This window comes from Centruroides vittatus, unplaced genomic scaffold (assembly GCF_030686945.1).
Source record: "Centruroides vittatus isolate TY-2023 unplaced genomic scaffold, ASM3068694v2 contig_862, whole genome shotgun sequence".
Taxonomy (NCBI): domain Eukaryota; kingdom Metazoa; phylum Arthropoda; class Arachnida; order Scorpiones; family Buthidae; genus Centruroides; species Centruroides vittatus.
Genome location: NW_027122562.1, coordinates 1,269,198 through 1,294,115, shown reverse-complemented (window position 1 = coordinate 1,294,115; position 24,918 = coordinate 1,269,198). Strand labels below are relative to the sequence as shown.

Here is a 24,918-nt window from a genome sequence, read left to right as displayed (position 1 = left end):
TCAAAACTGTTTTAACTAATTTTATACTAGATTTTTGAAATTTTCAGAAATATAGTAATAATAATGGAAATCCAAATTATCACCTGATTAATTATTCAATTAGACAAATTTGATTTATTGGGCTGTAATTTGAAAACATTGTAGACCTATAAATTTCCACTGTCACTGTCTGACTGTTCTTTCTTAATCTCAAGAATGGTATTAGAAGAAAGTCAAGATGAGATATGGAAAGCTTAAGAGCAGGAACCTCTGATTAACTATATTACAAACTTCTGATCTAGACTGAAGTCATGTGATTTTAATTAAAAAATTTTTCTCAGAATGGAGTTACATAAATGACCAGCATGATTCAGTTGTTAGCAGGAAAATATGATGTACAGGGGCAAGACAAATTGGAGATTGAGAGCATATATTTTAAATTTAATAAATTAAAAATATTATTAAAAATTGCAACCCGACATTGTGACAGTGTCACAATAATTTTTGCTAGTTTATTAACTTCAAAATAAGAAATAAAAATAATTTTATTTCTAAGATGAAATGTTTTAATTTAGTAACCTGCTGATTATTGATATTTTAAAATTGAACAAAATGAAATATTAAAATTTCAGATAATTATTTTATTCTAGTTACAACAGTTTTTAATTAAAAACTTTTCTTGTATGAATGTTATGTTTGTGACAAAAAGTGATAGCTTCGCTTTTAACTATATTAGAGATACAAACAAGTGTTCTTTTTTTAAACTTTCACACACAGTAAAATAGATTATATAACTGTTTTTCTGTAACAGTCTTTCCTACTTCTCACATGTTATCAATCACCTGCCAAAATCCTTAATGTAAACTCAAGGTAATCAATCCATAATGAAAAATGCATGGCAAGAAAATTGAGATACAGTCGAAAACTTTAAAAGATTTTAACTTCTAGTCTCGATTAGATTGTGATCCACAGTAGACAGTTTCTACTAATTGAAAAACTCTATGATTATTGTCATAATTGTATATTTCCTTAAAACAAATAATTTTGAATTTTTGTTTTAGTTAATGATTGCACACATCAATAATACTTAATACAAGAATAACAATTCTAAACTATTAAAAGCAGTAAATTTTAAAATTTTATAGAGAAGTCTACTATTAGTACATAAGAATTTATATTTAATAAAATTACAAAGCAAATAATTAAGTATTTATTAAATAAAATAAGATACATTAAAATAATATACAAGTATCCCTCATATAAGATGGTAGTTATGTTTCAAAAAAGTGCCGTGTTATGCGAATCTGTGCCATATGAAACAGAGGATTAATGCAAAACATAGGGTTATGTTCCAGAAGTTAGCAAAAGTATACTATTCTTTTTCATTACCAAAGGAAATACATTTATGAAAGCAATTGATAATTTATTTCCAATCAATAATTAATTACCAATCACAATTAAAGTACTGTATTACACGTTAATATTAATTTTAGTTAAATGAAGGCATTTTCTTTTTATGATGAAAAACCTGAGATGAATACAGTTCTTTGCAAAAAGAATTGCTGTTATCTCAAATCTTTTGTTGATCTTGATCAGAAATATCAGCAACATTTTCATATTTTTATTTTTATCATAAATTTTTATGGATGATGAAATAAAAATGTTATTAATCAAAAATTTGTTTTAGTGGGGTTATGCTTGTTCAGCTGAGTACCAAGCAACTTTTTTCCAGAATTTGTGTTCGAGTACTGAGATACCACCATATTTTGTTTGTTATTTCAAGAATGATTACTTACCTGCAGTTAAAAAATAGTTTAATAACACTTACCTAAAAATGTTTAAATAAACTTTACTAAACACAAAGATTAATCTATGAAAAGAAAACACAGTGACAGTTTTAAGGGCTAAAGTCTGAAAGCAATGATAATGATACCTGATTGATAGGAAAGTTAGTGCAATTTTTTTCTTCTTTGTCCTATCAGTTAAAGTAAACCTGACGAAAAGCACAAAATAATTTGAAAATTTCAATATTCTAAAATCCATGAGCAAATTTGAGATAACATGCATGCTTGCTTAAATTTTAAAAAAATATTGATTATTGGTTAATAGAGTTTATTCTTAAAAATTATGAAATTTTGTATGGAGGATTTGCAAAACCATGTTAGAGTGAAACCTGAAGTCATGCTGTATGGGGGATATCCCCAGTTTACAAACTGTTAGAGCAAAACTGTTTTAGAAGTACCGTGTTGTGTGAGGGATACATGTATTATGTTTCATTAATGATATTAAAAACTGAGTTTTTTTTTAAATAGTCGAAAAATTGCCACACTGGACACCCAAAGTGAAAGTGCACCAAATCCAAAAGTACTCCAGTTGCAAGGTTGCATTAGATTATCAGCAAGTAACTTTTTAAGAGAACAAATGTTAAATCTTCCAACTCTTCCCAGTTCAGAAGATTTAACAAAATTACAAGAGGCCCACAGGCAAAAAGTGCAGCTCCGTATTCAACAAGAAAAACAAGCTGCACTAGAAGCCCAACAGAGAAGTCAACAAAAAACACACAAAAGAGAATTATCCTCACATTCTACAGTTTCCACTTCACCTAAAGAATCCATTCAAGAAACTATTTCCGCAGACACAGGTTGGATTGCTAACACAAGCGATCAGAATGTCAGTGCTAGTGACGATCCTATGGTACAGCAAATGAATATCATACGTAATTATATAAAACAGGCCCGAATGGATCAAAAGTACGACGAAGTACAAATGCTAGAAGCAAATCTGAAAGAACTGCAGTTGGAATACATGAGGCAACAAGATAAAAAGTAAAGGCTTTTTAACACTGTTAAAAACAGTACCTGAAAGGCAGTATGAAAATTGTTATTGTTATGTTAAATGTGCAAATTATGTAATTTGTTTTGAAAATTTACTGAAATAATATACAATATAAATTTTAAAAATTGTCTTCCTGTATTTAGTTAAGAAACTTTTACTGATTTAGATATTTTTGTTATATAAATGTATATTTTTCTATTTAAACAGTTTTGTGTTAAAAAATGTACATATTTTGATATAATTATGTTCAATTATTTAAAATACTTCCATAAAAGTATTTGTTATAAAATCATAAACAAAGAACAAGATTTTAATATATAAACAAGTATATTCTTCGTTAATTTTCGTCCGATGGCGATAATTATGTTTAATTAATTTTCTGAAGACAAAGTCCTTTCCGGAACATGGGACCACCATTTTTAAGTTCCAAACATTACACTTTTGGCGACTGACCTTTCCTTTTAGGCTACTGGCCGCCAAACAGTCCTTTAAAAACACAAACATATATCCAATTAAAAATATTAACATTTGTAAAGAAGCAGGAACTGGTAAAGTACGGACGTCTTCTATTCTCCATCATGCCTTCTTGGGGTTGGTTTGGCTTTTATCTACAACGAATATATGTTTGTGGTTTTAAAGGACTGTTTGGCGGCCAGTAGCCTAAAAGGAAAGGTCAGTCGCCAAAAGTGTAATGTTTGGAACTTAAAAATGGTGGTCCCATGTTCCGGAAAGGACTTTGTCTTCAGAAAATTAATTAAGTATATTCTTGTTATAAAAGTATTAATATCAATGGTTGATAATTTAAAATATATATATTTAAGAACAAAGTAAATTATTGACTTTTTTGTAGGAACATTTATTTTTACAGGGATTTATTTATATATTGTTTTAAGGAACTTGCAGAAGATTAAATTATTTATCAGCAGCATATATACATTTCATGTACATTAAATTAATTTTGCAAAAAAAAAAAAATCTGCTGGCAGTATTCTTCTTTCTTAAAATAAGAAAATTGGATTATTGTGATTGGATTTATTGAGGTAATAATTTTTGTAAAATAATTTTTTTTATAATTTTTAATTAAATTATCAAGATTTTTGTTTTATAATGTGCTCATTAAATAGTAATTTCTTCAAATCAGTGCTAATCATTTGTTGTTAAATAATAATAATTGTATTGACATTGTTTAGTCAAAGATTTAATGGATAAATACAATATTTATGCATGCTTGTATTGATTAAAAGAATCCAGAATCCTTTTTAGACCAGCTATGTTCAGATTGTAGAAAAGCTGAATTTAGAATAATTGTTCCAGTTTTAGTCAAAATTTCTTTTTTCTGAGGATTATTAGTTTCATTTCTTTAAACAAAACTGATTACAATATAATTTATTGGGGATGTTTTCAAGAAGTACAGTACCAATTGCCTTGTGAGATTTTCTCTTTACCTTCAATTAACTAACACATTTCAAATGAAATGAAATGTCTTGTAACACGTCGTTATATATATTTTATATACGTAATCTTAAAATTACAATATGTTTCACTTGAAAGTGTGCTATATATATGATGATGATTTAAGCTTTTTTATAGCAATGATATTCCTCAGCATTCTACTAAGATAGCTGAGGATATACATCCATTCTTACACAGATCATTAATATATATATAAGTAGACAAATGATATTTTCTAAAATTAATATTTTTTATTTTATATAAAGAATATTTAATATTCATAATCTGATTTTACTATTATATTAAAGTGATAGGCTTAAATAGATTTAAATAAGTTACATTTTGTGGCAAACAATATTTATTAGTGATGATCAATGAATATTACTAGAACAGTAACCAAAATATTTTCCCACTAAATTATAATAAGTTGTTTTTTTTCTTTAGAGTATTTGAACATGAAATTGAATTTTAAAAACTGCCATGTAATTCAATCATTTTATAGCCAATAGAATTTAATTTTATATAGAATTAAGGAGCCATTTTAAGTTGACAAAAGCAAAACTTTATTATATTGTTCATATGATGGTGTCTTAAATTTGACTGGTTTTACTTATTTATAGAAGTCTTCATTTATTCAGAACAATTTGATGATAATGCCAGTGCTATTCAAAGTTCAGGAATTCATAAATTGTTTTATATCAATAAATTAATGTATTGTAACCATATATCAAAATTTCAAATACTTTGACAGTTGTTTCTCGAAAAAATTCTAAAATTGGAAAGATAAAAATACCTTTCTTTCCAATATTACAATTACCATATTTGTCCCTATATAACAGGGGTGGCCAACTTTTGTGCACATAAGATCTACTTTTTATCGTAAAAATGTGTCGCGATCGACTTGTTGTCATAGCCATAGTCTATGTGGGGAGGGGGAAGTGTTAAATACACATATGTTTATACACTGTTTCAGTACAAAGTGCACTCACTGCTTATGAGTCGAGTCATAACTGCATGCATATAGTTGCGTTCGGTTACAAATATAATACATTAAGTCAAGACATCGCTAGCGATCGACCAAAATTGGCTTAGCGATCGACCGGTCGATGCGCGATCGACTTGTTGGCCACCCTTGCTATATAAGATACATTTTCGTCCTGAAAAATATTGTCTGAAAATGGACTGTGTCTTATATGCCGACCATTTACTCTTAAATAAATTTCTCTGTATTTTCATAATATGCCATATTGATTTTTTTTTTATAAAAATAATCTGCCCTTAGCCTTAGAGCCAATTTCTGAATCGTCTATTTTTAAAAGATCAAACTTATTAGTTGGATTAAATGTCGTCTTTATTTTAAAATGTATAAATTGAGAGCATAAAATATTCGTTTTAATGTTGAGAAGTAAAAAAAAAAATTTATAGTTCTGAAAAATCAATTTTATTGCCCAAGCAGTTTTAAAATAACGGTGAACGTAAGTGAAGCCTTAAAGCTGATTGCCTGGATCAGTATCCTAGTGTCCAAACTTTTTCAATTAGCGGATCAAATTGCGCGTAAGATGTTAAGTGGGTCACAAATATTTTATATATTCCATATGATAAAAGTAGGCTTTCTTTTAGTATATAAGTGATGTGTCAGGTAGGTTCACGACTGGATTTGACCCACGGGACATAGTTTGGACACCATTAGCCTAGGTACTTATGCAACATAAACAATTTTAATGTTATCTCTAATTGTAAAAGTGTTACTTGTGTTTTTACTTTAGTGGAACCTGGTTAACTCGAATCGGTGGAGAGGAAAACTTCGGACTTGGGAGTTAAAAAGTTTCGAGTTACGGAGGTTCGGTTCAAAATCAAGACTTTCCTCATCGGTTTATCGGCGACCATAATAAACTATACATATGATATTGCTGTGGGTTTTATTACGTAAAATCGTTGCGTCAATGTGAACCCTTCTGTCGTCCAGAAACTGGAAAACGCTTAACTGAATGGGTTATTAATTAAGCTACTGAGATATGCTTTTACAAATGGTTGATCCGTTCACTCCTAAGTTTTTAGTAAGGTTTTTTTTTAATAGTTATATTTCGTAATTCTAGGCACGAAATAGCACAATCATATTAATAATAATTCCTGATTAGTCAAGATTGGTAGCTATTTTAGTGGAAGAAAAAAACAACCTTTGACCTGTGCATTTACGTCTGTCCTAACACCAAAATTCAGTGGCGTGCCGTCATTGGAAGCGGTGGAAGCGCCGCATCCACCTTCCAATGACTTTCCCTTGTTTAGCGGCCGGATGGCCGAGCGGTCAAGGTTAGCAGCCTGCCACCCTGGGGGACCCGGGATCGAATCCGGACGGGTCGAAAAATCCCCAGGAATTTTTCGGGGGTGGTCCGTCCAGATATGTCGGTCCCCGTCCCTCACCACCCGGCCGCCCCATTGTGGGCCTGGCCGAACCCATAATGGGCTTGCTATAAGAGGCCCTCTTAGTGCCCACTGGGCGGAAAGAGTTACAAAAAAAAAAGACCTTCCCTTGTATTTTCTAAAATATAAATTTTCAGATTTTAACCTACTTTGAATTAATTAAAATTAATATTTTATTATAACCTCATTATGTGTCTTATTAAAAAATTCTACACTATATGTGAAAAAAAGATAAGATTGCTATTGTATATTCGAATGTCAGTGGCGGAATGGAAGCGCTTCCGAGACAGCTTTTACGGCGAGAATAACTGAATGGTGTAATTTTAGTTTTATTCAAATCAAACCTCACCGTTGATAATAGGCGCCTTTCTGCGGCGCCATGAAATAGAAGCTGCAAATTAATATGAAATTTTTCTTTAGTATATGAATGTGTGTTGTATATAAAAATTTATTTAAATTAACAACGCATCTCTTTGTTTATTAAATTGGCCTGCAATTTGAAAAAAATTGTAGACCTATAAATTCCCACTGTCGTCCGTCCGCTTGTCTGTCCTTCCTTAATCTCGAGAACGGAGTTCGATACATGAAACTCAAGACCAAATATAGAAAGCGTAGGGGCGGCATGTCCCGATTAACTGTACATCATTCAAAAAGTTTTCCCCCGAAAGGAGTTAGATAACGACCGGCAGGAGCCAGCTGATTATTATATTTACAGTATGAAAAATTATATTTTTTAGTGCACTATCGGCCACCAGCGTGCTTGCACGCACTGCATACCTACCAAAACCGGCCCCGAGTCGTTCCAAGCGAGACTTTGTCGGCCTCCCATCCATCTTTCCTATGTGTTATATGTATAACATTTGGCCCAAGTTTGGTTAGATTTGTTGAAATCCGGTCGTCTTAGAAATAATTGGCTATAATGCGTCGTGAGCAAAATGGTGTCAATTTCTCACCGAAATAACATATTGTGCAAGAGATATGGTTCATTGCAGACCAACTAAAACAATTTATGTGCAAGTGTCCTGCATACAATAAACTGTTTATATGGAAGTGTCGCTACTTTTAACACCTGGTATAACAAGGTGACGGCCGGATGTTTGAGCGATTAAGACTTGTCTACCGCTCTGAGATCGATTTCGGGCTGTTGAAAAACCCGGGGCGATCTGTACTTGGTGTGTCAAGACAGTCCGGCAGCCCAAATTGTGGATCTTCAGAAACCGACGATGGGTAAGATTAAAACGGCCCTCTATAAACAAAACAAAAAGAATTACCAGCTGCCATATATGCAAGTGTGATGAAATATACGATGAGCACGAAGATCTTTAATTAATGATCTTAGGTAAGAGTTTTTTTTTTTTTTGTAACTCTTTCCGCCCAGTGGGCACTAAGAGGGCCTCTTATAGCAAGCCCATTATGGGTTCGGCCAGGCCCACAATGAGGCGGCCGGGTGGTGAGGGACGGGGCCCGACATATCCGGACGGACCACCCCCCGAAAAATTCCTGGGGATTTCTCGACCCGTCCGGATTCGATCCCGGGTCCCCCAGGGCGGCAGGCTGCTAACCTTGACCGCTCGGCCATCCAGCCGCTGTAAGAGTTAGCAATACTAAAATACGAGCGAGATTTGTGCGCAGATAATTTCTTACCACACTAAATTTAACAGAAAAATTTATCACAAAACGATTATTGATGCTAATGTCTGAAATTCTATTTAATCCATGCAAGATGTGTGATACCAGAGCCCTTCGGCCGCCAATTTAAAGTCTTTTAATCTTTAAAATTGGCGTTTCCACTTCCCGGGACGAGGACCCAGGGGTTGGATTTTGGGAAGCGAGTGTTCGGGTTGTTTCATTGTGTCGAATTACACAGAACGTGGCGCTTGACGTGTAAGTGCGTGAGTGCGAGAATTCGAGTAAAGGTTAAACGGTGCATATCTTCGTGTATAGTGATGTTGTGTCCGTGTGTGTGTGTGTCCGTGTGTGTGTGTGTGTGCGATCGAAGAACGTCTTCGGCATGTCTATAAACAGAAAAACAGTAAATTACGATACGAGAATAAGATGTGTTAAAAAATGAAACGAAAGAGTTCTTACCATCGGAGATTTGACGGCCGGATGGCCGAGCGGTAAAGGTGGCAGCCTACCGCTCTGGGGGACCCGGGATCGAATCCGAACGGGTCGAATAATCCCCATGAATTTTTCGGGGGGGTGGTCCGTTCGGATATGTCGGGCCCCGTCCCTCACCACCCGGTCGCCCCATTGTGGGCCTGGCCGAACCCATAATGGGCCTACTAAAAGAGGCCCTCTTAGTGCCCACAGGGCGGAAAAGAGTTAAAAAAAAAACATCGGAGATTTCGGAAAATATTCACATGTCCACTTGGTCCTCTTCGTGGTAAAGTTGGGAAGGGAGAAGAATTTCCCTCCCAAATGTTCCTACAAAACACAAAGACAGTGAGAAAAGAAGTTGATTCATTCATTACCTAAGGTGAAGATTATTACCTTTATCAGACAGTCTTTCTTCCCGAACAGTGTTATGAGAAGAGCGAAGGACCTGACCTAGCCTAGCCTAACCTAACCTGCCCTAACCGGAAGCTCAATCCTCATAGCAGCTGTTTGGGAAGAAAGGTCGGCCGAATGTCGCGTCCGGTGAAGAAACGTGTCACGTCCGGGTGGTCACAATCGGGAGTCAAATCCGTTGTCGTCGACCGAGTGTCACGTTCGGGAGACAAGTCCGTGGGTCACGTCCGGGAAAAGGTGTCGAGTCCGGGTGAAAAGTGTCTAATCCGGTAAAGATTAAATAGAAAAAAAATTAATTAAATTTAAGGTTTTAGTTTAAATGTTAGTACGACAAGAGGAAAAAAAATTAAAAAACCTCTTGCCTTCTTATACTACGTTAGTAAGTTGAAACTAAAACCTTAAATTTAAATGATACTTCAGAAATAGCAAAGGAAAAAGTCGTTCACATCTCTTGCGAAGCGACGCTTTTTCCTTTGCATCCTTGCCCACACCGAACGAGAGGATCCCACTCGTTGGAAAAGGGAGGAATGATCGAAACATTCCTCCCCTCCCAGTGCGGCAAAGATGATGTCGTCAACATGGAGAATTTTCACTTTTCGGAACAAGTCCGAACAGCGAAATGCCTCCTCTCCGTTCAACGCGGAACAGAGAATGCTGTCGACATCTTCTATTCCTGAAGTCGTTCCCGTGAAGAAAGAACCCCTTCCGCAATTGATGGAAGAGAGTTCCTCTCCCCGCTCAAAGGGGGAAAAGGCCCTCTCTTCATCCATTGCGGAAGGAGAACGCCCTTCACACTTCTTCATCTTCTTAGCCGCCGCAGCCACCGCCAAAACCGCCAGTCCTTCATTCTGCAAAGAAAGAAAAATATATATATATATATATTAATGGGATTCGGATATACTTAACGCAGAAAAAGTTCACGACGAATCGGAATTCGGATAGCTCGCGTTAGATCCTAGCGGAAATTGCTAGAACGTTCCAACTGTATTTGCAGTAGAGACGACCGACCCGGAACGAAGAAACTCTCTTACATGTAATTTGTATTTGTACGACGGAAAATTAAAGACACGCCGCACGTGGCCATGCGGAAAAGGCACTCGAGCCCAAGTCGTAACAAGTGTTTCGTTATAGAGCAATTTACCCTAACGTGTATGTCACATAAACGCAACGACGGCATTTAAAAGAGTTTCGTGCAAAGAAATTGCGAACGAGTCGTCCAAAACACAAGACAAACGTACGAAGAAGCGAAACGTGCCCACAGCCGAACTCGCCATTCGGGACACGAACGTTTAAGTGGCACAAAGCATTGGCAGAGGGTTACGTAAGTGTGGAAGATCGACTGCACTCAGAAAAGACCACCTCGTGGAAAGAGACAAAGAGCCTAAGGAAAAGAATTCTTTGTGTCCAGCCTGTATAGATAACTGTTACGTGTATTAGTATTAGACGTGTTTGCAGACAATTTAATTCTGGCAAAATAAGCCATTGAAAAGCGTTGTAACTAATACATAAATTGCATGGAGAAGTCGGAGGTCAAAGGGCGAAATTTTTGACCTGTCGAAGGAACATCCCATGCTTCAGAATGCCGTCTCCGTCCATCAATGTTACCAGAGTATATTTCAGTTAAAATTACGATGGAATTCGTATTTAAAGTTAGTATTAAATAATTTTTAATTGAATTTCTATAAATAATCCTTATTCTTTGACAGCGTTTATAAAATATAAATGAATTAATTACGAAAATAAACCAATGAGCAAATACTTAATCCGTTTTCGGCGCTTCGGTCGCTTTCCAATGTGGCGGCTCGTTTAAAAGTCCTAATTCACAAGCGACGGCAGATTTAAACGCAAATACGCCGGCCGATGCCGTCTCCGAAAGTTGGAGTAAACGAAACGAAAATAAAATCTTACAGCTAGCTAAATTCTAATTAAAATCTTACTTGGTGTACTGTCGGCGTCCAAAAGTCTTCTTAAAACCACTTCGGGTAGCAAAAAACACTGAGAAAGGCAAAAAACACAGCGAAAACAGAGCAAAGAGCGCACACGTCCGTCCGGCAAGCGAAAAACGTGCAAAGTGACGCAAAATCGTGTTGCAACAATAGGCGTTTCCATAGAAACATAGAAACGGCAATTGTTGCCGTTTCTATGGAATAGAAGCGCTTAACGAATTCGAATGCGATTGACGTAATGGATTCTTTTTGAATTTTAAGGCTAAATATCTGCACTTTTTACGTTTCTATCCCCGAATGACGACGGATTGGGATCGAGAGACTCCCTGCCGCCCTCCGCCTTCCGTTTCCATTCTCCACAAGGGGTTAGAAGCAAGATTTTCTATAATCGAACGTCATCTTTACCTCGCCACCCCCAAAACTAGAACAAATCATTCCTCTCGTTCGTCCAGTATTCTTTGATTGCAATTTTTACTAAATTTTGTAATATGGCGTAAGTTTGCTTGAGCATAGGCAGCTGTTTTTTTAAATCTAAAAGATTCGAATCCGACCATCGTACGATGCGCCGAGATTTCTTCTGGGACTAATTCTCCGAGTAATATATTCTTACGTCTAGAGTCAATATGGACTAAGACTTACCTGAAAAATCTTTAATCTTCTCTGCAAAAGTCTTCAAACAGCAAAAAAGCAACGCAATTCAAGAGCACAACGAAAGCATGTCCGACCACAACAAGAAACACAATCGAACTGCGAATCGTCATGCGTGACGAATTTCGAACAAACGTTAAAAGATGTTCGAATTACGTAAAAATAAGAATTAAAAAAATCAATTTTATTTTTTTAAAATTAATTTTTAATGTTTTTTCTTTTTTAAATTTTGCTTTAATCATTTTCTTGTGTTCGGAATTTGATAAATAAATTATCTTCTGCATTTACTTGGTGCAGAATGTCCACCGTGGACAGGTAAAAGAGGATCGTTTTAAATTCTACGTTTTGAGGCTTGATTATCTCCGAAAATTGCCCGAAATTCGTTTGATAAATATCCTTTTCGTCCATTTTCGGCCATCCGATGAAATAAAATTCTTAGGATTTCGATTTATTTCGCCCAATATTATTTCGCTTTACGCCGTTTACGGAAAGATTCATCGGTCGCCGTCGTATTAGTACGACATCAAACTGGATAAAGTTAATATTAAAAATACCGAAAAACCTATATAATACGCCCGAATAAAATGAAGTCCGAGACAACGGGGAAACCGTCACGGAGGAAAACAGACTGAGCCGGGGAGAAGCCACCATTCTTTCTCCTTGAATTTTTGGCTTTTTAAAGGATCTGTCCCCTTAATTCTTAATTTGATGGGTTAATCAATTGGACACTTCCGTTCGACTTGGTCCGCGAGTGTTGATCCAACTTTGAAACTTTCGCTCGTATCTCTCACGCCGTGATATTTCATTTTCTGACGGCTAGGATTTTTTTTTTTTTTTTGCCTTTATTACTTACAACGCGACAATTTCGCCTCTAAAGGAATGCTACATTTATTTAGAAATTTTGTCAAGTCTACGAGAGTCAGTGGCGGAATGGATGCGCTTCTGAGACAGCTTTTACAGCGAGAATATCTGAATGGTGTAAAGCAGCCAGAGGGCATTGGCGCATGCGCTTTACAGAGCACCAACCTCACCCGGTTTAGCTGGTGGAAGCTACCCACGGGTAACGCTTCCAACGATTCTATCCCTTAGCCACTGGGTAGGGAGCTGTCTGACAAAGTGAATTGTTTAAGATTTAAAAAGTAGAGAGTATTCAATGTTATTTTTATGTACGTTTCTTTGCAAAGTTATATTTAATCTTATATATAAAATTCTCCTGTCACAATTTTTGTTACCGTACTCCTCCGAAACGGCTTTACCGATTTTTACCAAATTTTATATGCATACTCAGTAGGTCTGAGAATTGGCTACTATCTATTTTTCATACCCCTACACCATTTCCTTCCTTTCAAAAATATATTTTTATATGGATTAAGACTTTTATGTCCAACAGATGGCGCTACCTTCCGACGACCTAAGTTTGCTTTTCTGTGAGGCATTCTGCTTTTCTGTGAGAATGGACTGAAGCAGATCATTTTCTATCTATCTATATAAATAAAATATTTAATATAACGTATAATACGTATAATATAAGTATAACGTATAATATAAGTATAAATAAAATATAACGTTCGTTTGTTCCTACCGATTCCTTTGAAATTTTGACACAACGTTGCATTCGAATACGCACGTGTTTTTATATAATATACATGTCGAAATTCCCCCCAGTGGGGGAGATGGACGGGATTAAGGCTTACCGTGAAGAACTCGGCTTCTATTATACTATTTTACGTGCGGTTTTTTGCGTTTTTAATTGCGTTTTAATAGGTTACGTCAACAGAATATACACTAAAAAGGGATTTTTCGATATTCCCCAGCGGGAAAAGTGACGGGATTAAGGCTTACTGTGAAGAACTCGGCTTTTATTATACTATTTTAGATGCGTTTTTGATTGCGTTTTAATAGGGTACGTCAAGAGAATGTACACTAAGAAGGGATTTTTTGAAATTTCCCCCACGGGGGAAGTGTTATACATTTATAATAGATACATTTTGAGCCATAACAACGCGTGGCCGGGTCAGCTAGTTACAGTATAATTAAAAGAAAATTATAATTATATTGACAGATTTTCAGACATAAAATCTTTAGAATTTTTATCACTTTTAGATGTTTATCATAATATTAAAATTATTAACAATTTTTCCAAGCGTGTTTTAATTCTTTCAATTAAATAAATTTTATGAGAAATTTTTTTATTTATCTAAATTACGTAGCAAATCGCAATATTTATATTCGTGTCCGGACTATATTGACAAGTAACTCTGAAACATAAAACATATTATAATTAATGTCGATCCGAACAAAGACGTACTAAAAGAATTATATGATTTAATATCATTAATTTTTACGGTACCATCTACCGGTGGGTCAGTTGAGCGCAGTTTTTTGAACACGAAGCGAATTCATACATTGGCCAGGAACACTCGGTCAGAGGAAAAATTGTCGTCGCTAGCGTTGCTTTCGATAGAAAAAGTGCTTTTAAATACGTCGATGGAGTCGACGACCAGCGACTTTTATGATAAAGTAATTAACGACTTGGCAGAAAAAATCGCCGAATAGAATGAGTTTATAAAAAATTAAAAAAAAACAAGTTTTTCTATCATTGTTTGTATCGTATCAATTTGTATTATATATGTATTATTTGTATTTTAGAACTAAAATACATAAATTGTTTATTTTTGTGATTTCCAGTATTTGTTTAAAACTTTTATGGAAATGTAAGGTATCGGACGGGTCTGACCCGTCACGAAAGACGCGAAAAAACGGTTAATTTAGAGAAAAATTTATTAGTTTAAAAAAAACATAGGTAAAAGTCGTTTGTAGTCGGACACCCATTGTTTATATCAAACTGCCAGGCAGAAACCATAAATCGCGGAAGGAAGTCGTCCTACGATTGGTGGAAGATCGAATTCGTCTTCGATTTTGACTTTTCTCCCGCTCCAGGTAAGAGTCTCGTTACGTTTAGTAACGAGGGACCAACCACTCGGGAAGCGTGATTGAGGGAGAACGACCAATCAAAATAGATGAAAGAAAGAACGGAGATTGATATAATCTCCGACAATCGAGGACACCTGGCACTCGGTTAACGTTCCGAATAACCAAAACGCCGTGTGTCAACGCGCAAGAAAAAAAAAAAAAAAAAAAAAATACAATTTCTCGGCTATTGTGCCAACCTGTAACCCGTGCCACTTCGGACTTAGACCGTGTCCCCGACTCCAACGGACGAAGTCTCCCCGTGCCTTACAGACTTGTCAACGCCACTGTCCCGGGGCCACCTTCGATCGACCATCGAAGAACCACATCGACGCTCTGGACATCCGAACCACTGATTGTCCTAAAGCAAACTATTTTGTACATAGTGTATGTGTATTTTATGTTAAAATAAACGCTTTTTGTCAGATACTTGTCGTCTTTGTCTCTACAGCCACCACCCATGTACGAATGGACCCTAGACCATTACTGACGCGCAATTAACTGATTGCCCCTGGAAGTCGGCTTCTTACAGAAACACAGCTTCCCTATCATCAAATGTCACGGCACGCCACAGTTCGACATCAATTCTATCACTCGTCTATCACTGGGGGATACTCTGTGGGGAACGTCACCCTCCACATCTTAACAGTCGTAACGAACCCCAGGTGGTAAGAGTTATCACTTCCTGGAACGGGACCGGACTCACCTAGTAAGAACTCTACAGTTAGTTGTTCTTTGTTAGCCGCATCGTCGAGTCATGTAACTGTTACGCGAGCAGAAAATAAACTTATGATAAATTTTTGTTACGATTCGTCTCATTCGTTTTAAATCGCGCGCAGTGACGAGAAGCAAAGTAGTAGCAGTAAAAACGCTACATAAAAAACACTACAAACACAACACTTTTTCTGAATCTCACGAATAAAAAAAAATAGTTTAGATATAAGAGAAAATAATTCTAATATTTTAAAATAAATTTATTTAAATATCTTCTTGCGATTTCAACAAATAAAAAAATATAATATTTAATTGTTTAAATTTATTATTGAACGTTTATGTGCTTTCGGATAAGATTACACTCATAAGCTGTTGAAATTCCAGATTTTAAAAAATTAACAGATAATTCGAGTGAACCGTTCTAAACTAATTAAAATAAAATTATTCAAAGGAACAAATTAATAATAGTATGGAAAGCAAAATTTTTACTTTGGATCAATTAATCGATGTGGCTCTGAATACTCCAGAAGTAGGAGTAGTCAATTTTAAAGTCCTTCGAACCGTTTTAAAAGTGATTGTTAGAGAGCTCGATATTCATGTGAGTTCAAATTAAAATTCTATATTTTTAATTACAAACAGAATTTATGAATTTAAACGAAAATTATGACATTTTTAACAGGATTTCAGAGCAAGAGTTTTAGTAAAGGATCTCCAAGAAAACGCTTGCTTCATGACAAGCGCGCCAAATATTTTTACGAAGCACAAAAAGTCTGATTTTATTTCACCCGTCAGATCAAAAGACACTTTACAGCATTCTTCAATAATAGGAACAGTTGTTAAATATGAACGTCAGATGATAATTTCTGATGACCACGAATCTTCGTTAAACATGCAGGAACACGAGTACGAAGAGGATGGATTAAATGAAGAAATGGAATCGCTTCAAATTGAAAATGCTACAAATAAAACTGTATTAGAAGAAGAATCAAATGTAAAATCTGGTATTTCAAACTTGGAAGAATTAGATTTTTCAACAAAAACTAATATTAAAGATTGTTCTGTAATGGAAGAAGAATCTCTTAATGAAATAGACGAACATGAAATCGAATCCGTTTCTTCGGAACAAACTATTAGTTGCATAAATGACGCTAAAATTTCTGATAAATCTTTTGAAGAGCCAGAAACTTTTAATGTAGAGAAAGAGAAAAAAATTCCTAGCAAAGAATCGAGTGATGTATTATCCGATACTTACTGTTCTGGACGGAAGTGGATGGTTGGAAACATGTGGCAGAGTATGAATTTTTCGAAACGCATTGATGCTATGGAATCTGGCATCGATAAGGTAAATATTTTAAGAAATAAAAAAATATGATTTTTTCCATTAAGTTACTTTTTTCTTCTTAAAGATTGTAGGCGTGTTAGACACCCATGCCAGAACTATAGATAAACAAAGAAGAGATTTTGAAAAAAAGAAGAAGGAAAATGTAAGTGTATCATATTTTACAAACATAATATCATTATTACTAAATAAATAGGCTTATAATGATAATTAAAACTGCTAAAAGGTTAAATCTAAATGAAAAGTATGCCTTATTATTAACCGTATTTTGAAATTTATTTACAGGAAAAAATATTTAATGACGTCGAAAAGCATATCATGAGTGTGGCAGAGTGGTTTGTAAGCATACTGAAATCAAAATATTAATCAAAACTAAAGATAATTCAACTTACTTTACTGTTTATGATTATTTACGTTTTAATTTAGAATGTAGTCAATGAAAAGCTACAAGAAATTGTAATAAAGAGAGAATATCTCGAGATGAAAGACTACGTGGAGAAACATTTATCATCAATTAACCAACAACTAACTGAACATTCTCACATAATTGACAAGATTGATAAAATTGTACATCATAATTTTTTTTATTTAATAATATTTAATTAATGATGATAATTATATAACAATAAATACATACTTTTCACTATTAAAACCTAAAATATGCTTTGTTAAAACTTAGGTGGATGGTGATAAGCGATTAGTGGACGCTTATGAGTTATTGGATGTAACTTACGATCGTATCAAGTTTTTAGAGGTGTTTTTGTTTTATTTTAAATAAAATTTAATTTAAACATGTTAATTTTTTACAGTTTAAATTTAAGTTGGTATATGATATGTCAATGCTAAAATAAAATACAATTTAATATTTTCTTTAGGATAACACTGGATTTACGAGTCATCATGAGAGTGAGTATCATTTTTATCCTCATTCAGTGGCTTTAGGGATAAACAATCTAGATTTTTGTCTAAGACCTGCGAGGTCTTAGACAAAAATCAAAGCGCATGTTTAGGGGGACTCAAACCCGCAAAAATGTATCCTACACTTGTAGATATTCTGTCTTCGTTCAGTACCTGAAATCCAGTACTAATAAAATCCTAAATCTTATACGATATCAAGTATCAAATTTGACGACTATGATGAAAAGTGAATGGATCCGTGATGTATAAACTCATTTCCCGATTTTTTGGACGTAATGCGTTAATTAAAATCCCTACGAAAGTCACCAAACGACTTACACGTTGTAAACAAAGTTTCGTTTCCACAGAACTGAAAAGAAAAATTGTAAAATCTCTTAAGATATGAAAATTTCAATATTGTATAGGGAATATTTTTACAACACATAAAGCATTATTTAAAACGTTAAAACAATAAGTTGAACAGAAAACAGACAATGAAAATGAATGTTTACAAATGATTTTGCTGTTAAAAAAATATTTACGGAAGCACGAGTTTTCAGGAAACCGAATTCCAAAAGTCAATCTCTTCTTATAGTGTATATATGTGAAGTTTTAAGTGTAGTTTTTTCTAAATTATTTTAATTATTATTTAGTCAGGAACGGGTTTATTTATGTGGTGGTCCTAGAACACACTCAACTGTGAATGCCTCTGTAGCGACCAACGCCCGTGTAAATTCTATTACAGCGTTCTGTACTTCAATTTTATACGATATTTACAAATATACACTGCCAAATTTCGTTTTTTGGATCGTTTCTTACTACTATTCTCTCGTTTCTCTCTCTTTTTTAAATTTTTATTATCATCTTTTTGTGAAGGCCTTTGGGCACGAGTTCAGACAGCCTAAAAATCTGGTCCTAGATTAAACAAATAAATTACATATGCATTATTAATATATCTATGTATATATACCGCTAATTAATTGGCGCCTGTGTCCAGCGCCACATTGGCTATACTCTCATTATGCCACTGTCAAGCAGGACATTGAAAAGCTTGATATGGGGCCCTGTAGTAGCGGTGGGCCCTTTTTCCTTTTTTCTTTTTGAATCAATGAAATGCATAGAATGTTTATATATAATATATTATGATTTATAAAATATAAACAATATTATAAAATATATACGGTATATCATAATGATGATGTAAAATTTATTATATTTATTAGGAGGCTATGACTTAGCCACACTTGGAAATTTAGTAAGTGTCTGTTTTTTTAAATGCAATTTGTAGTATTTATTTAGTAATTTTATAATACTAAGAGCTTATTTTGAACTTTCTAGTTTGATGAATTTGTACAAAAAGCTAATCCAATTATCAATAAATTTGGAAAAGATTTAGAATTGGATGAAATGGATAAAGCCAATATAATGGAACAATTAATGAATGTTCATCTCAACATCAAGCAAGTTACTGTTGAAAATAAAACAATAAATGAAAATTTCTCCGTATTTAAGGATGAATTCAGTAAACAAAACGAAAATATTAAAATATTAATGGATTATTATGAAAGAGGATTTACGCCCGAGGTTGAAGATATTTACATAGTAAAATATCGTAAAATAATCTGTAGTTTAAATATATTTTAACTTTGCAGGATAAAGAAGAATTTCAACTTGTTCAATCAAGATTAAAAGATGTTGAAAAAGATTGTCAACGATTTATATTAATTGAGGTTTGCAAAAAATGTAGAATTACAGTGTTATTCTAGTGTCTTCTCTGGCTATTTCTGACTTTAAATTTTGTCTTTGGGTTACTTGATATGAGTTATTTTAAGGTGGTAGCCTACTGCTAGTCCGTTCTGGGGCACCCTGGATCGAATCCGGATAAGTCGAAAAGTCCAGGAATTTTTCAGTAATAATTCCTCCGGATATGTCGGTTAGTGTCGCTCACCACCCGGCCCTCGCTCCATGTGGGCCTGGCCAAACCCATAATAGACTTGCATGAAAAAAACCTTAGTGCCAACAGAGGAAAGAGTTTTTCTAAAAAATTCTATACTCGAGTATAGAACTCGAACTCGGACGCTCACAGCAGAAGACTGAAACTTTTATAGTCTTGGCCATTGGCTATCGATAATTGTAATATATAAAAAAGAGATTTAGAATAATTTGTATTATTTATATTATTGAAATATAAAATATCACTATTACAGTTCACTGAGGTAGTCCGGGAATTTTAACTAAGCTACGTCAATGTTCTGTGAAGTTTCCAGACAATTGACACGATAAATGAACAATACAGTATACCGCGGTAATCCGACAAACGTTTTGCAAGGCGATGTCGGATGATCGAATTTGTCAGACTATAGTAGCTGTCACCGACCCCTTGTAGTCCGGAACTTTTTTGAAAAGGAGTACCTTGTAATCCGACAAATTACATACTTATAAAAACGGTAAGATCAAATCTATATGTACTACATAATATACAATATGAGACTTAGTGAATTAAATAACACAATAGATAGCATAGGGTTTATTATAAAATTAACGTCATTAACGCTATAGCACTTGCAAAAAAATAATAACTAAACATATTGATGTCAATCAATTACATACAACATATGTAAGTATTTCCAAGGTACAGTACATACTATGTATGATCTTAATTTAAAAATGGATAAACAAATAAATTTATGGTGCATGCAAATATTCATCAATTTTCTTTTGTTTTACATTGGCTAAACGCGAGAGTAAGGCTTTGTCTCTCAGTCTCCTCGAAAGTAAAAGTTCGTTGTACGATCTTTTACCACTCTCTATTTCTCTGTATTTAAGGATGAATTCAGTAAACAAAACGGGTATTATTTAGTCAGGAACTCCACCAAGCACCACTCTCTTCAGCCTATTGCATACCGAGCTGCATATAGGCATGTCGGATTATAAGGGGTTCCGGATTACCGCGGGTCTACTGTATATTTGAATATCAGAGGAACATATTTTGCAAAATAAAGTTTTCTCAATTTAGTCTGATTATAGATTTATACAATACTTTGTATATCAATAACATAATTATAAATTACTACTAACATTTTAAATCGACGTTATTTTACAGGAATTGCAGAGTAGCATAAGTATGCTGAAAGCCACTAAAGCTAATAAAATTGAAGTAGATTATGCATTAGCCAGCGTAAGGATTTGTTTTTCTGTATTTTAATAACTCAATATTCATATTTTGATATATATAACATAAATTAATGAATAGAAAGCAGAAATTAGAGACGTAGAAGACAAAGTAAATAAAGAAGAATACGAAAATATGGTAAAAGAGACCAACAAAAGCATGAATGAAATAATATCAAGTATTACTAATCAAGTGAGACTTATGAAATATTTTATATTAAAATTAATTTTTTAAATGTAAAATTACAACAGAAGATATTCATTTTTGAATAGGAAGAAGTATTAAATAACACAAGTAGTACTTTGATTGAACAATTAGAGAATAAGTCAGAAAAAGCGGAAGTAGAGAATCTCTCTGCTATGATTGAAAATAAGTTAAAAGGTTTAGCGATCAGAATGAAACAGCTTCAATCTTTTATGGAATGGGAAACTCCTATACCAGCAGGAACAAAAACGTAATAATACATTTGATTTTGAAATTACTTTTCATAATTTAAATTGGAATTTTATATATTCTTAGGCACATGGCAAAATGCATATCGTGTGAAAGGCCCGTGAAGAAGGCGACTAGCTTGTAAGTAATATTATCGGAATACTTTATATACAGATTAAATATTAATTCATTAAAGAATATTGTTGCAATTATAAAATTAAAAATAATGATAAAAGTTTTCCTATTATACTAAACAAACATACAAAAAAAAAGAATCATTCGTCCTTCTAAGAAAAGTAGAAATCAAATTCATTAGCGTAAAAACGTAGATAAGATAAATAAGCTTTCGTTTGATCATTGAAATATTCGTTTGAAATTTTAGTAATAAATAATAATGCTTCAAAATATATATTGGATATGTCTATAAGTTAATTTTGTGAGTCCATGATATAAAAATTGCATTCAGATCATCATTGTACAATCTTGACTCAATCCTAACGCAATATGATCAAGTAGCGCGTTAGGCCGAGACTCCACTAGCGTAAAATCCCTCGCCGTAAAAGCCTTTAATCACGTGACCATGATATTTTACACCTCAGCAGGTCGTGAAACCAGCGTAAAAGCGAGTTGAGCAGTGTTCAACTTTCGACGCGAATACGGCCGTAAAACGGTACTCTCCACCAATCAGAGGTCAGTGAATTCTAGGTCATTGTGACACAGTGCGAAAATGGCGGTAAACGAGCTTTTGTGTATGTTCTCTGGTGGCTACTCTAGATCTGGAAAGATTTATCGAAAACATCCGAAAGTATTCATGTATCTACGACAAGAGCTATCCTGATTATAATGGATGGCTAAAACACGTGACAGGGACGGCCAAAGGAAAATCCTCAATACTTTCATATAGTAACTTTTATTAAAGATATTATTTTTACTACATTTGTAATTATAGTACAGAAAAAACTCTTAGAATACAATCGTCTTTATATCGATATATCACGCATACAACCGTACAGGCGTAACTTCGACAACACCGTCGCCATAAAAACTTCTCTAGCTGGACCCCCACCGCAATCCGAGCGCAAACGCAAATAGGTCACGTGATTAAAAGTTTTTACGGCGAGGGGAATCTCGGACTTATTCTTGTTTTTGTTGGTTTTCCGCGCCCATCTTATGTTAAGCGCATGCGATGCTTTCTTTAAATTTCTCACTTTGATCCCACTTTGTATCTCAAAAAAATGGAGGTCCGTGACTTCGTTTTCAACATTTTTGGATTCTTCTTCGCAATTTATGGAAAATGACAGTTTTATCAAAATCGGCCCATTAAATTTTGAGAACGAACGCAATTCTGTAAGTCCCATAGAAGAGGCTTCACTAACGCTCCGCCTCAATGAGTACCTATGCAGGAAATAACATGCTGCATCTTTCAGTTAAAGAATATCTCGACAAATCTCGATATATTAAGTATACAGCAACATGGATCTTTTGCGGTATACCTAATATGTGAAAATAAAGTTTAGGACATTGTAAAAAAAAATTTCTGAATTCTACATTGCAGTACTTGACCTAAAAACAGCTATTGGAGACTACTTCCATGTCCATTTTCTTTAATAACTTCCAATTGTCAATAAAAGTTAAAATTTTTATATTAAAAGGAAGATAAAAATAACTTCTAATCAGCATTAATAGGGACTTTGTGGGCCTCTCTATATTTTGAATATCTAACTAGTACTATGGTCAATATTAAACTTAGTGATAATTGATTCATCTTCATTTATATTTTCATTTTTTATTACAACTCTAATTAAATAATTATATATATATATATATATATATAAATATTAACAAAAGTTAATACTTTCACATAGCTTGAAGAGCACTCCTGCATCTTTAAAGTTCGACTTCAAATTAAATATGAAACCAATGCAAATCATTCGTATTGGCAATACGAAGTAAGAAAATTTATCTTTTGTTAAGAAATTTTATCTATATAATAATTACATTTTATATATTATAGTTATGCTTCCCCATCTGAATGTAATCACATAAAACGACCTACTGGAGGACAACATACGATTATTGATCCAGATACGAAAGGACAAAAGTTACCTGAAATTCGGTAAAACACAATTAGCTTAAATGATCATTATTCTAAATATTATTTACAAAAATAATACATAAAAAATTATCTTTAGAGATGAATTAATTTATGCTGAAAAGTACAGAGAAAAAGTATTTAAATCATCTTAAGGTCGAAATTGTTTGAAAGTACAAAGAAAAATAAAATTCAAATTTAACTTTTTAAAAATGGAAGAATTGAACACATTTATCTAATTTTGAATCAAGAATATCACAGAAATCACAAAATTTTAAATAAAAATATTTTATTTTGTTCTTTTCAATTATTTTTAATGCATCAAATCGTATAAAATATATTTATATTAAGTCTACATATTGTTTTGATTGGAATAGACTTGATAGATGAAGGAAAACAACACTGGGCTCTGCCAAGAGGGGTTTGCTTTCTGGGAGGACTTTTGATGGGAAACTGACCCATATTTAGGTGTTAGACAAGTGAAAAAAACCTGGGAAACTCCACGTATTCAGTCTGTTGGTCAGATACCAACCCAGGATCAGTAAACAGTGGTGTTATCCCACTTGTCACTTCACTGGTGGGCTGTTTTTTTAATGGTAACTGAAAATTCACGTCTAGCATAATTCAAATAAAATAAAAATCCAGTATCAAATATATCAGGGTAAAATATATATAGTCATCCTCCCTTTAGCACCAGTACGCTAATTCATTCCCTGGAATCACATGTTCTGAACGAAATGTTAACCAGGACTATATTTCATTATACAGTCAAACCTGTTTTTATGCGGGGGATAGGGACCGCATTAAAAAAAACGCATAAAAAAAATCTCACGAAACTTCACGAATGGCTGTAAATAATAGTTTTCGCGACACAATTAAAAAATATTTTTTTATGCGGTCAACAGGGACCGCATAAAAAAAGTCTCACATAGAAAATAACTCAAAACCGTACGAAATAGAATTTATTGACAACAGATGTCAGAACTTGACTGCATCGTCTGGTCTATCGTCTGTTTTACATATTTTTGTCCAGGTAGTGTTTTGTTGACTTAAAAAATAAATTATTTCATTTTTCGCATATTCATGCAATAATATTACTATAATAAGTGCATTTATGCTATAATAAGTTTATTTAGCTATAATAAGTCAACGTAAGACATGACGAATCGCACGAGACTAGTCGCCAACTATACCGCACAAATTAAAAATTCGCATTAAAAAAATCGCACATAAAAAGAGCGCATAAAAACAGGTTTGACTGTATTTTAAAATGGTAAAACTTCTAATTAATTATAAAGTAAATCAAAAACTAAGAGAAATGAACTCTTCCCAGATACAAACTGTTTCCCTTAAATTTAGTAACCTTCAAAAAAACTCCATATTTTCTGCCAAACGGAAATTGGACTTGTGGTGTTTTCTTTGACACATTATCTGCATGATGATGATAGTTTAATAACCAGTTTTTTGAAAATATAAAAGTTTTGTTGTTATAATGTAATAATCAAGACAC

The 24,918-nt window shown here is 33.8% G+C and overlaps 2 protein-coding genes across 2 annotated transcripts in view; both read left to right on the top strand.

Moving 5' to 3' along the window:
- Nucleotides 1-2,939, top strand: part of Rbsn-5 (Rabenosyn-5) — a 29,086-nt gene extending 26,147 nt beyond the window's left edge. Inside the window, exon 10 of the mRNA XM_067279246.1 lies at nt 2,292-2,939. Within this exon, the coding sequence (XP_067135347.1) occupies nt 2,292-2,808 (517 nt within the window). The 3' untranslated portion in view covers nt 2,809-2,939. The remainder of the gene's footprint in view (nt 1-2,291) is intronic.
- A 12,965-nt stretch (nt 2,940-15,904) lies between these two features.
- LOC136982680 (interaptin-like) lies at nt 15,905-23,601 on the top strand. Its single transcript, XM_067279244.1, has 17 exons — nt 15,905-16,074; nt 16,156-16,818; nt 16,883-16,960; nt 17,101-17,154; nt 17,242-17,382; nt 17,495-17,569; nt 17,691-17,721; nt 18,936-18,967; nt 19,051-19,296; nt 19,365-19,442; nt 20,816-20,890; nt 20,966-21,076; nt 21,157-21,338; nt 21,404-21,457; nt 23,182-23,265; nt 23,331-23,432; nt 23,509-23,601. The coding sequence occupies exons 1-17, from the start codon at nt 15,946-15,948 to the stop codon at nt 23,561-23,563; spliced, it is 2,190 nt and encodes a 729-aa protein (XP_067135345.1). The 5' UTR covers nt 15,905-15,945; the 3' UTR covers nt 23,564-23,601.
- Nucleotides 23,602-24,918: the final 1,317 nt, after the last annotated feature.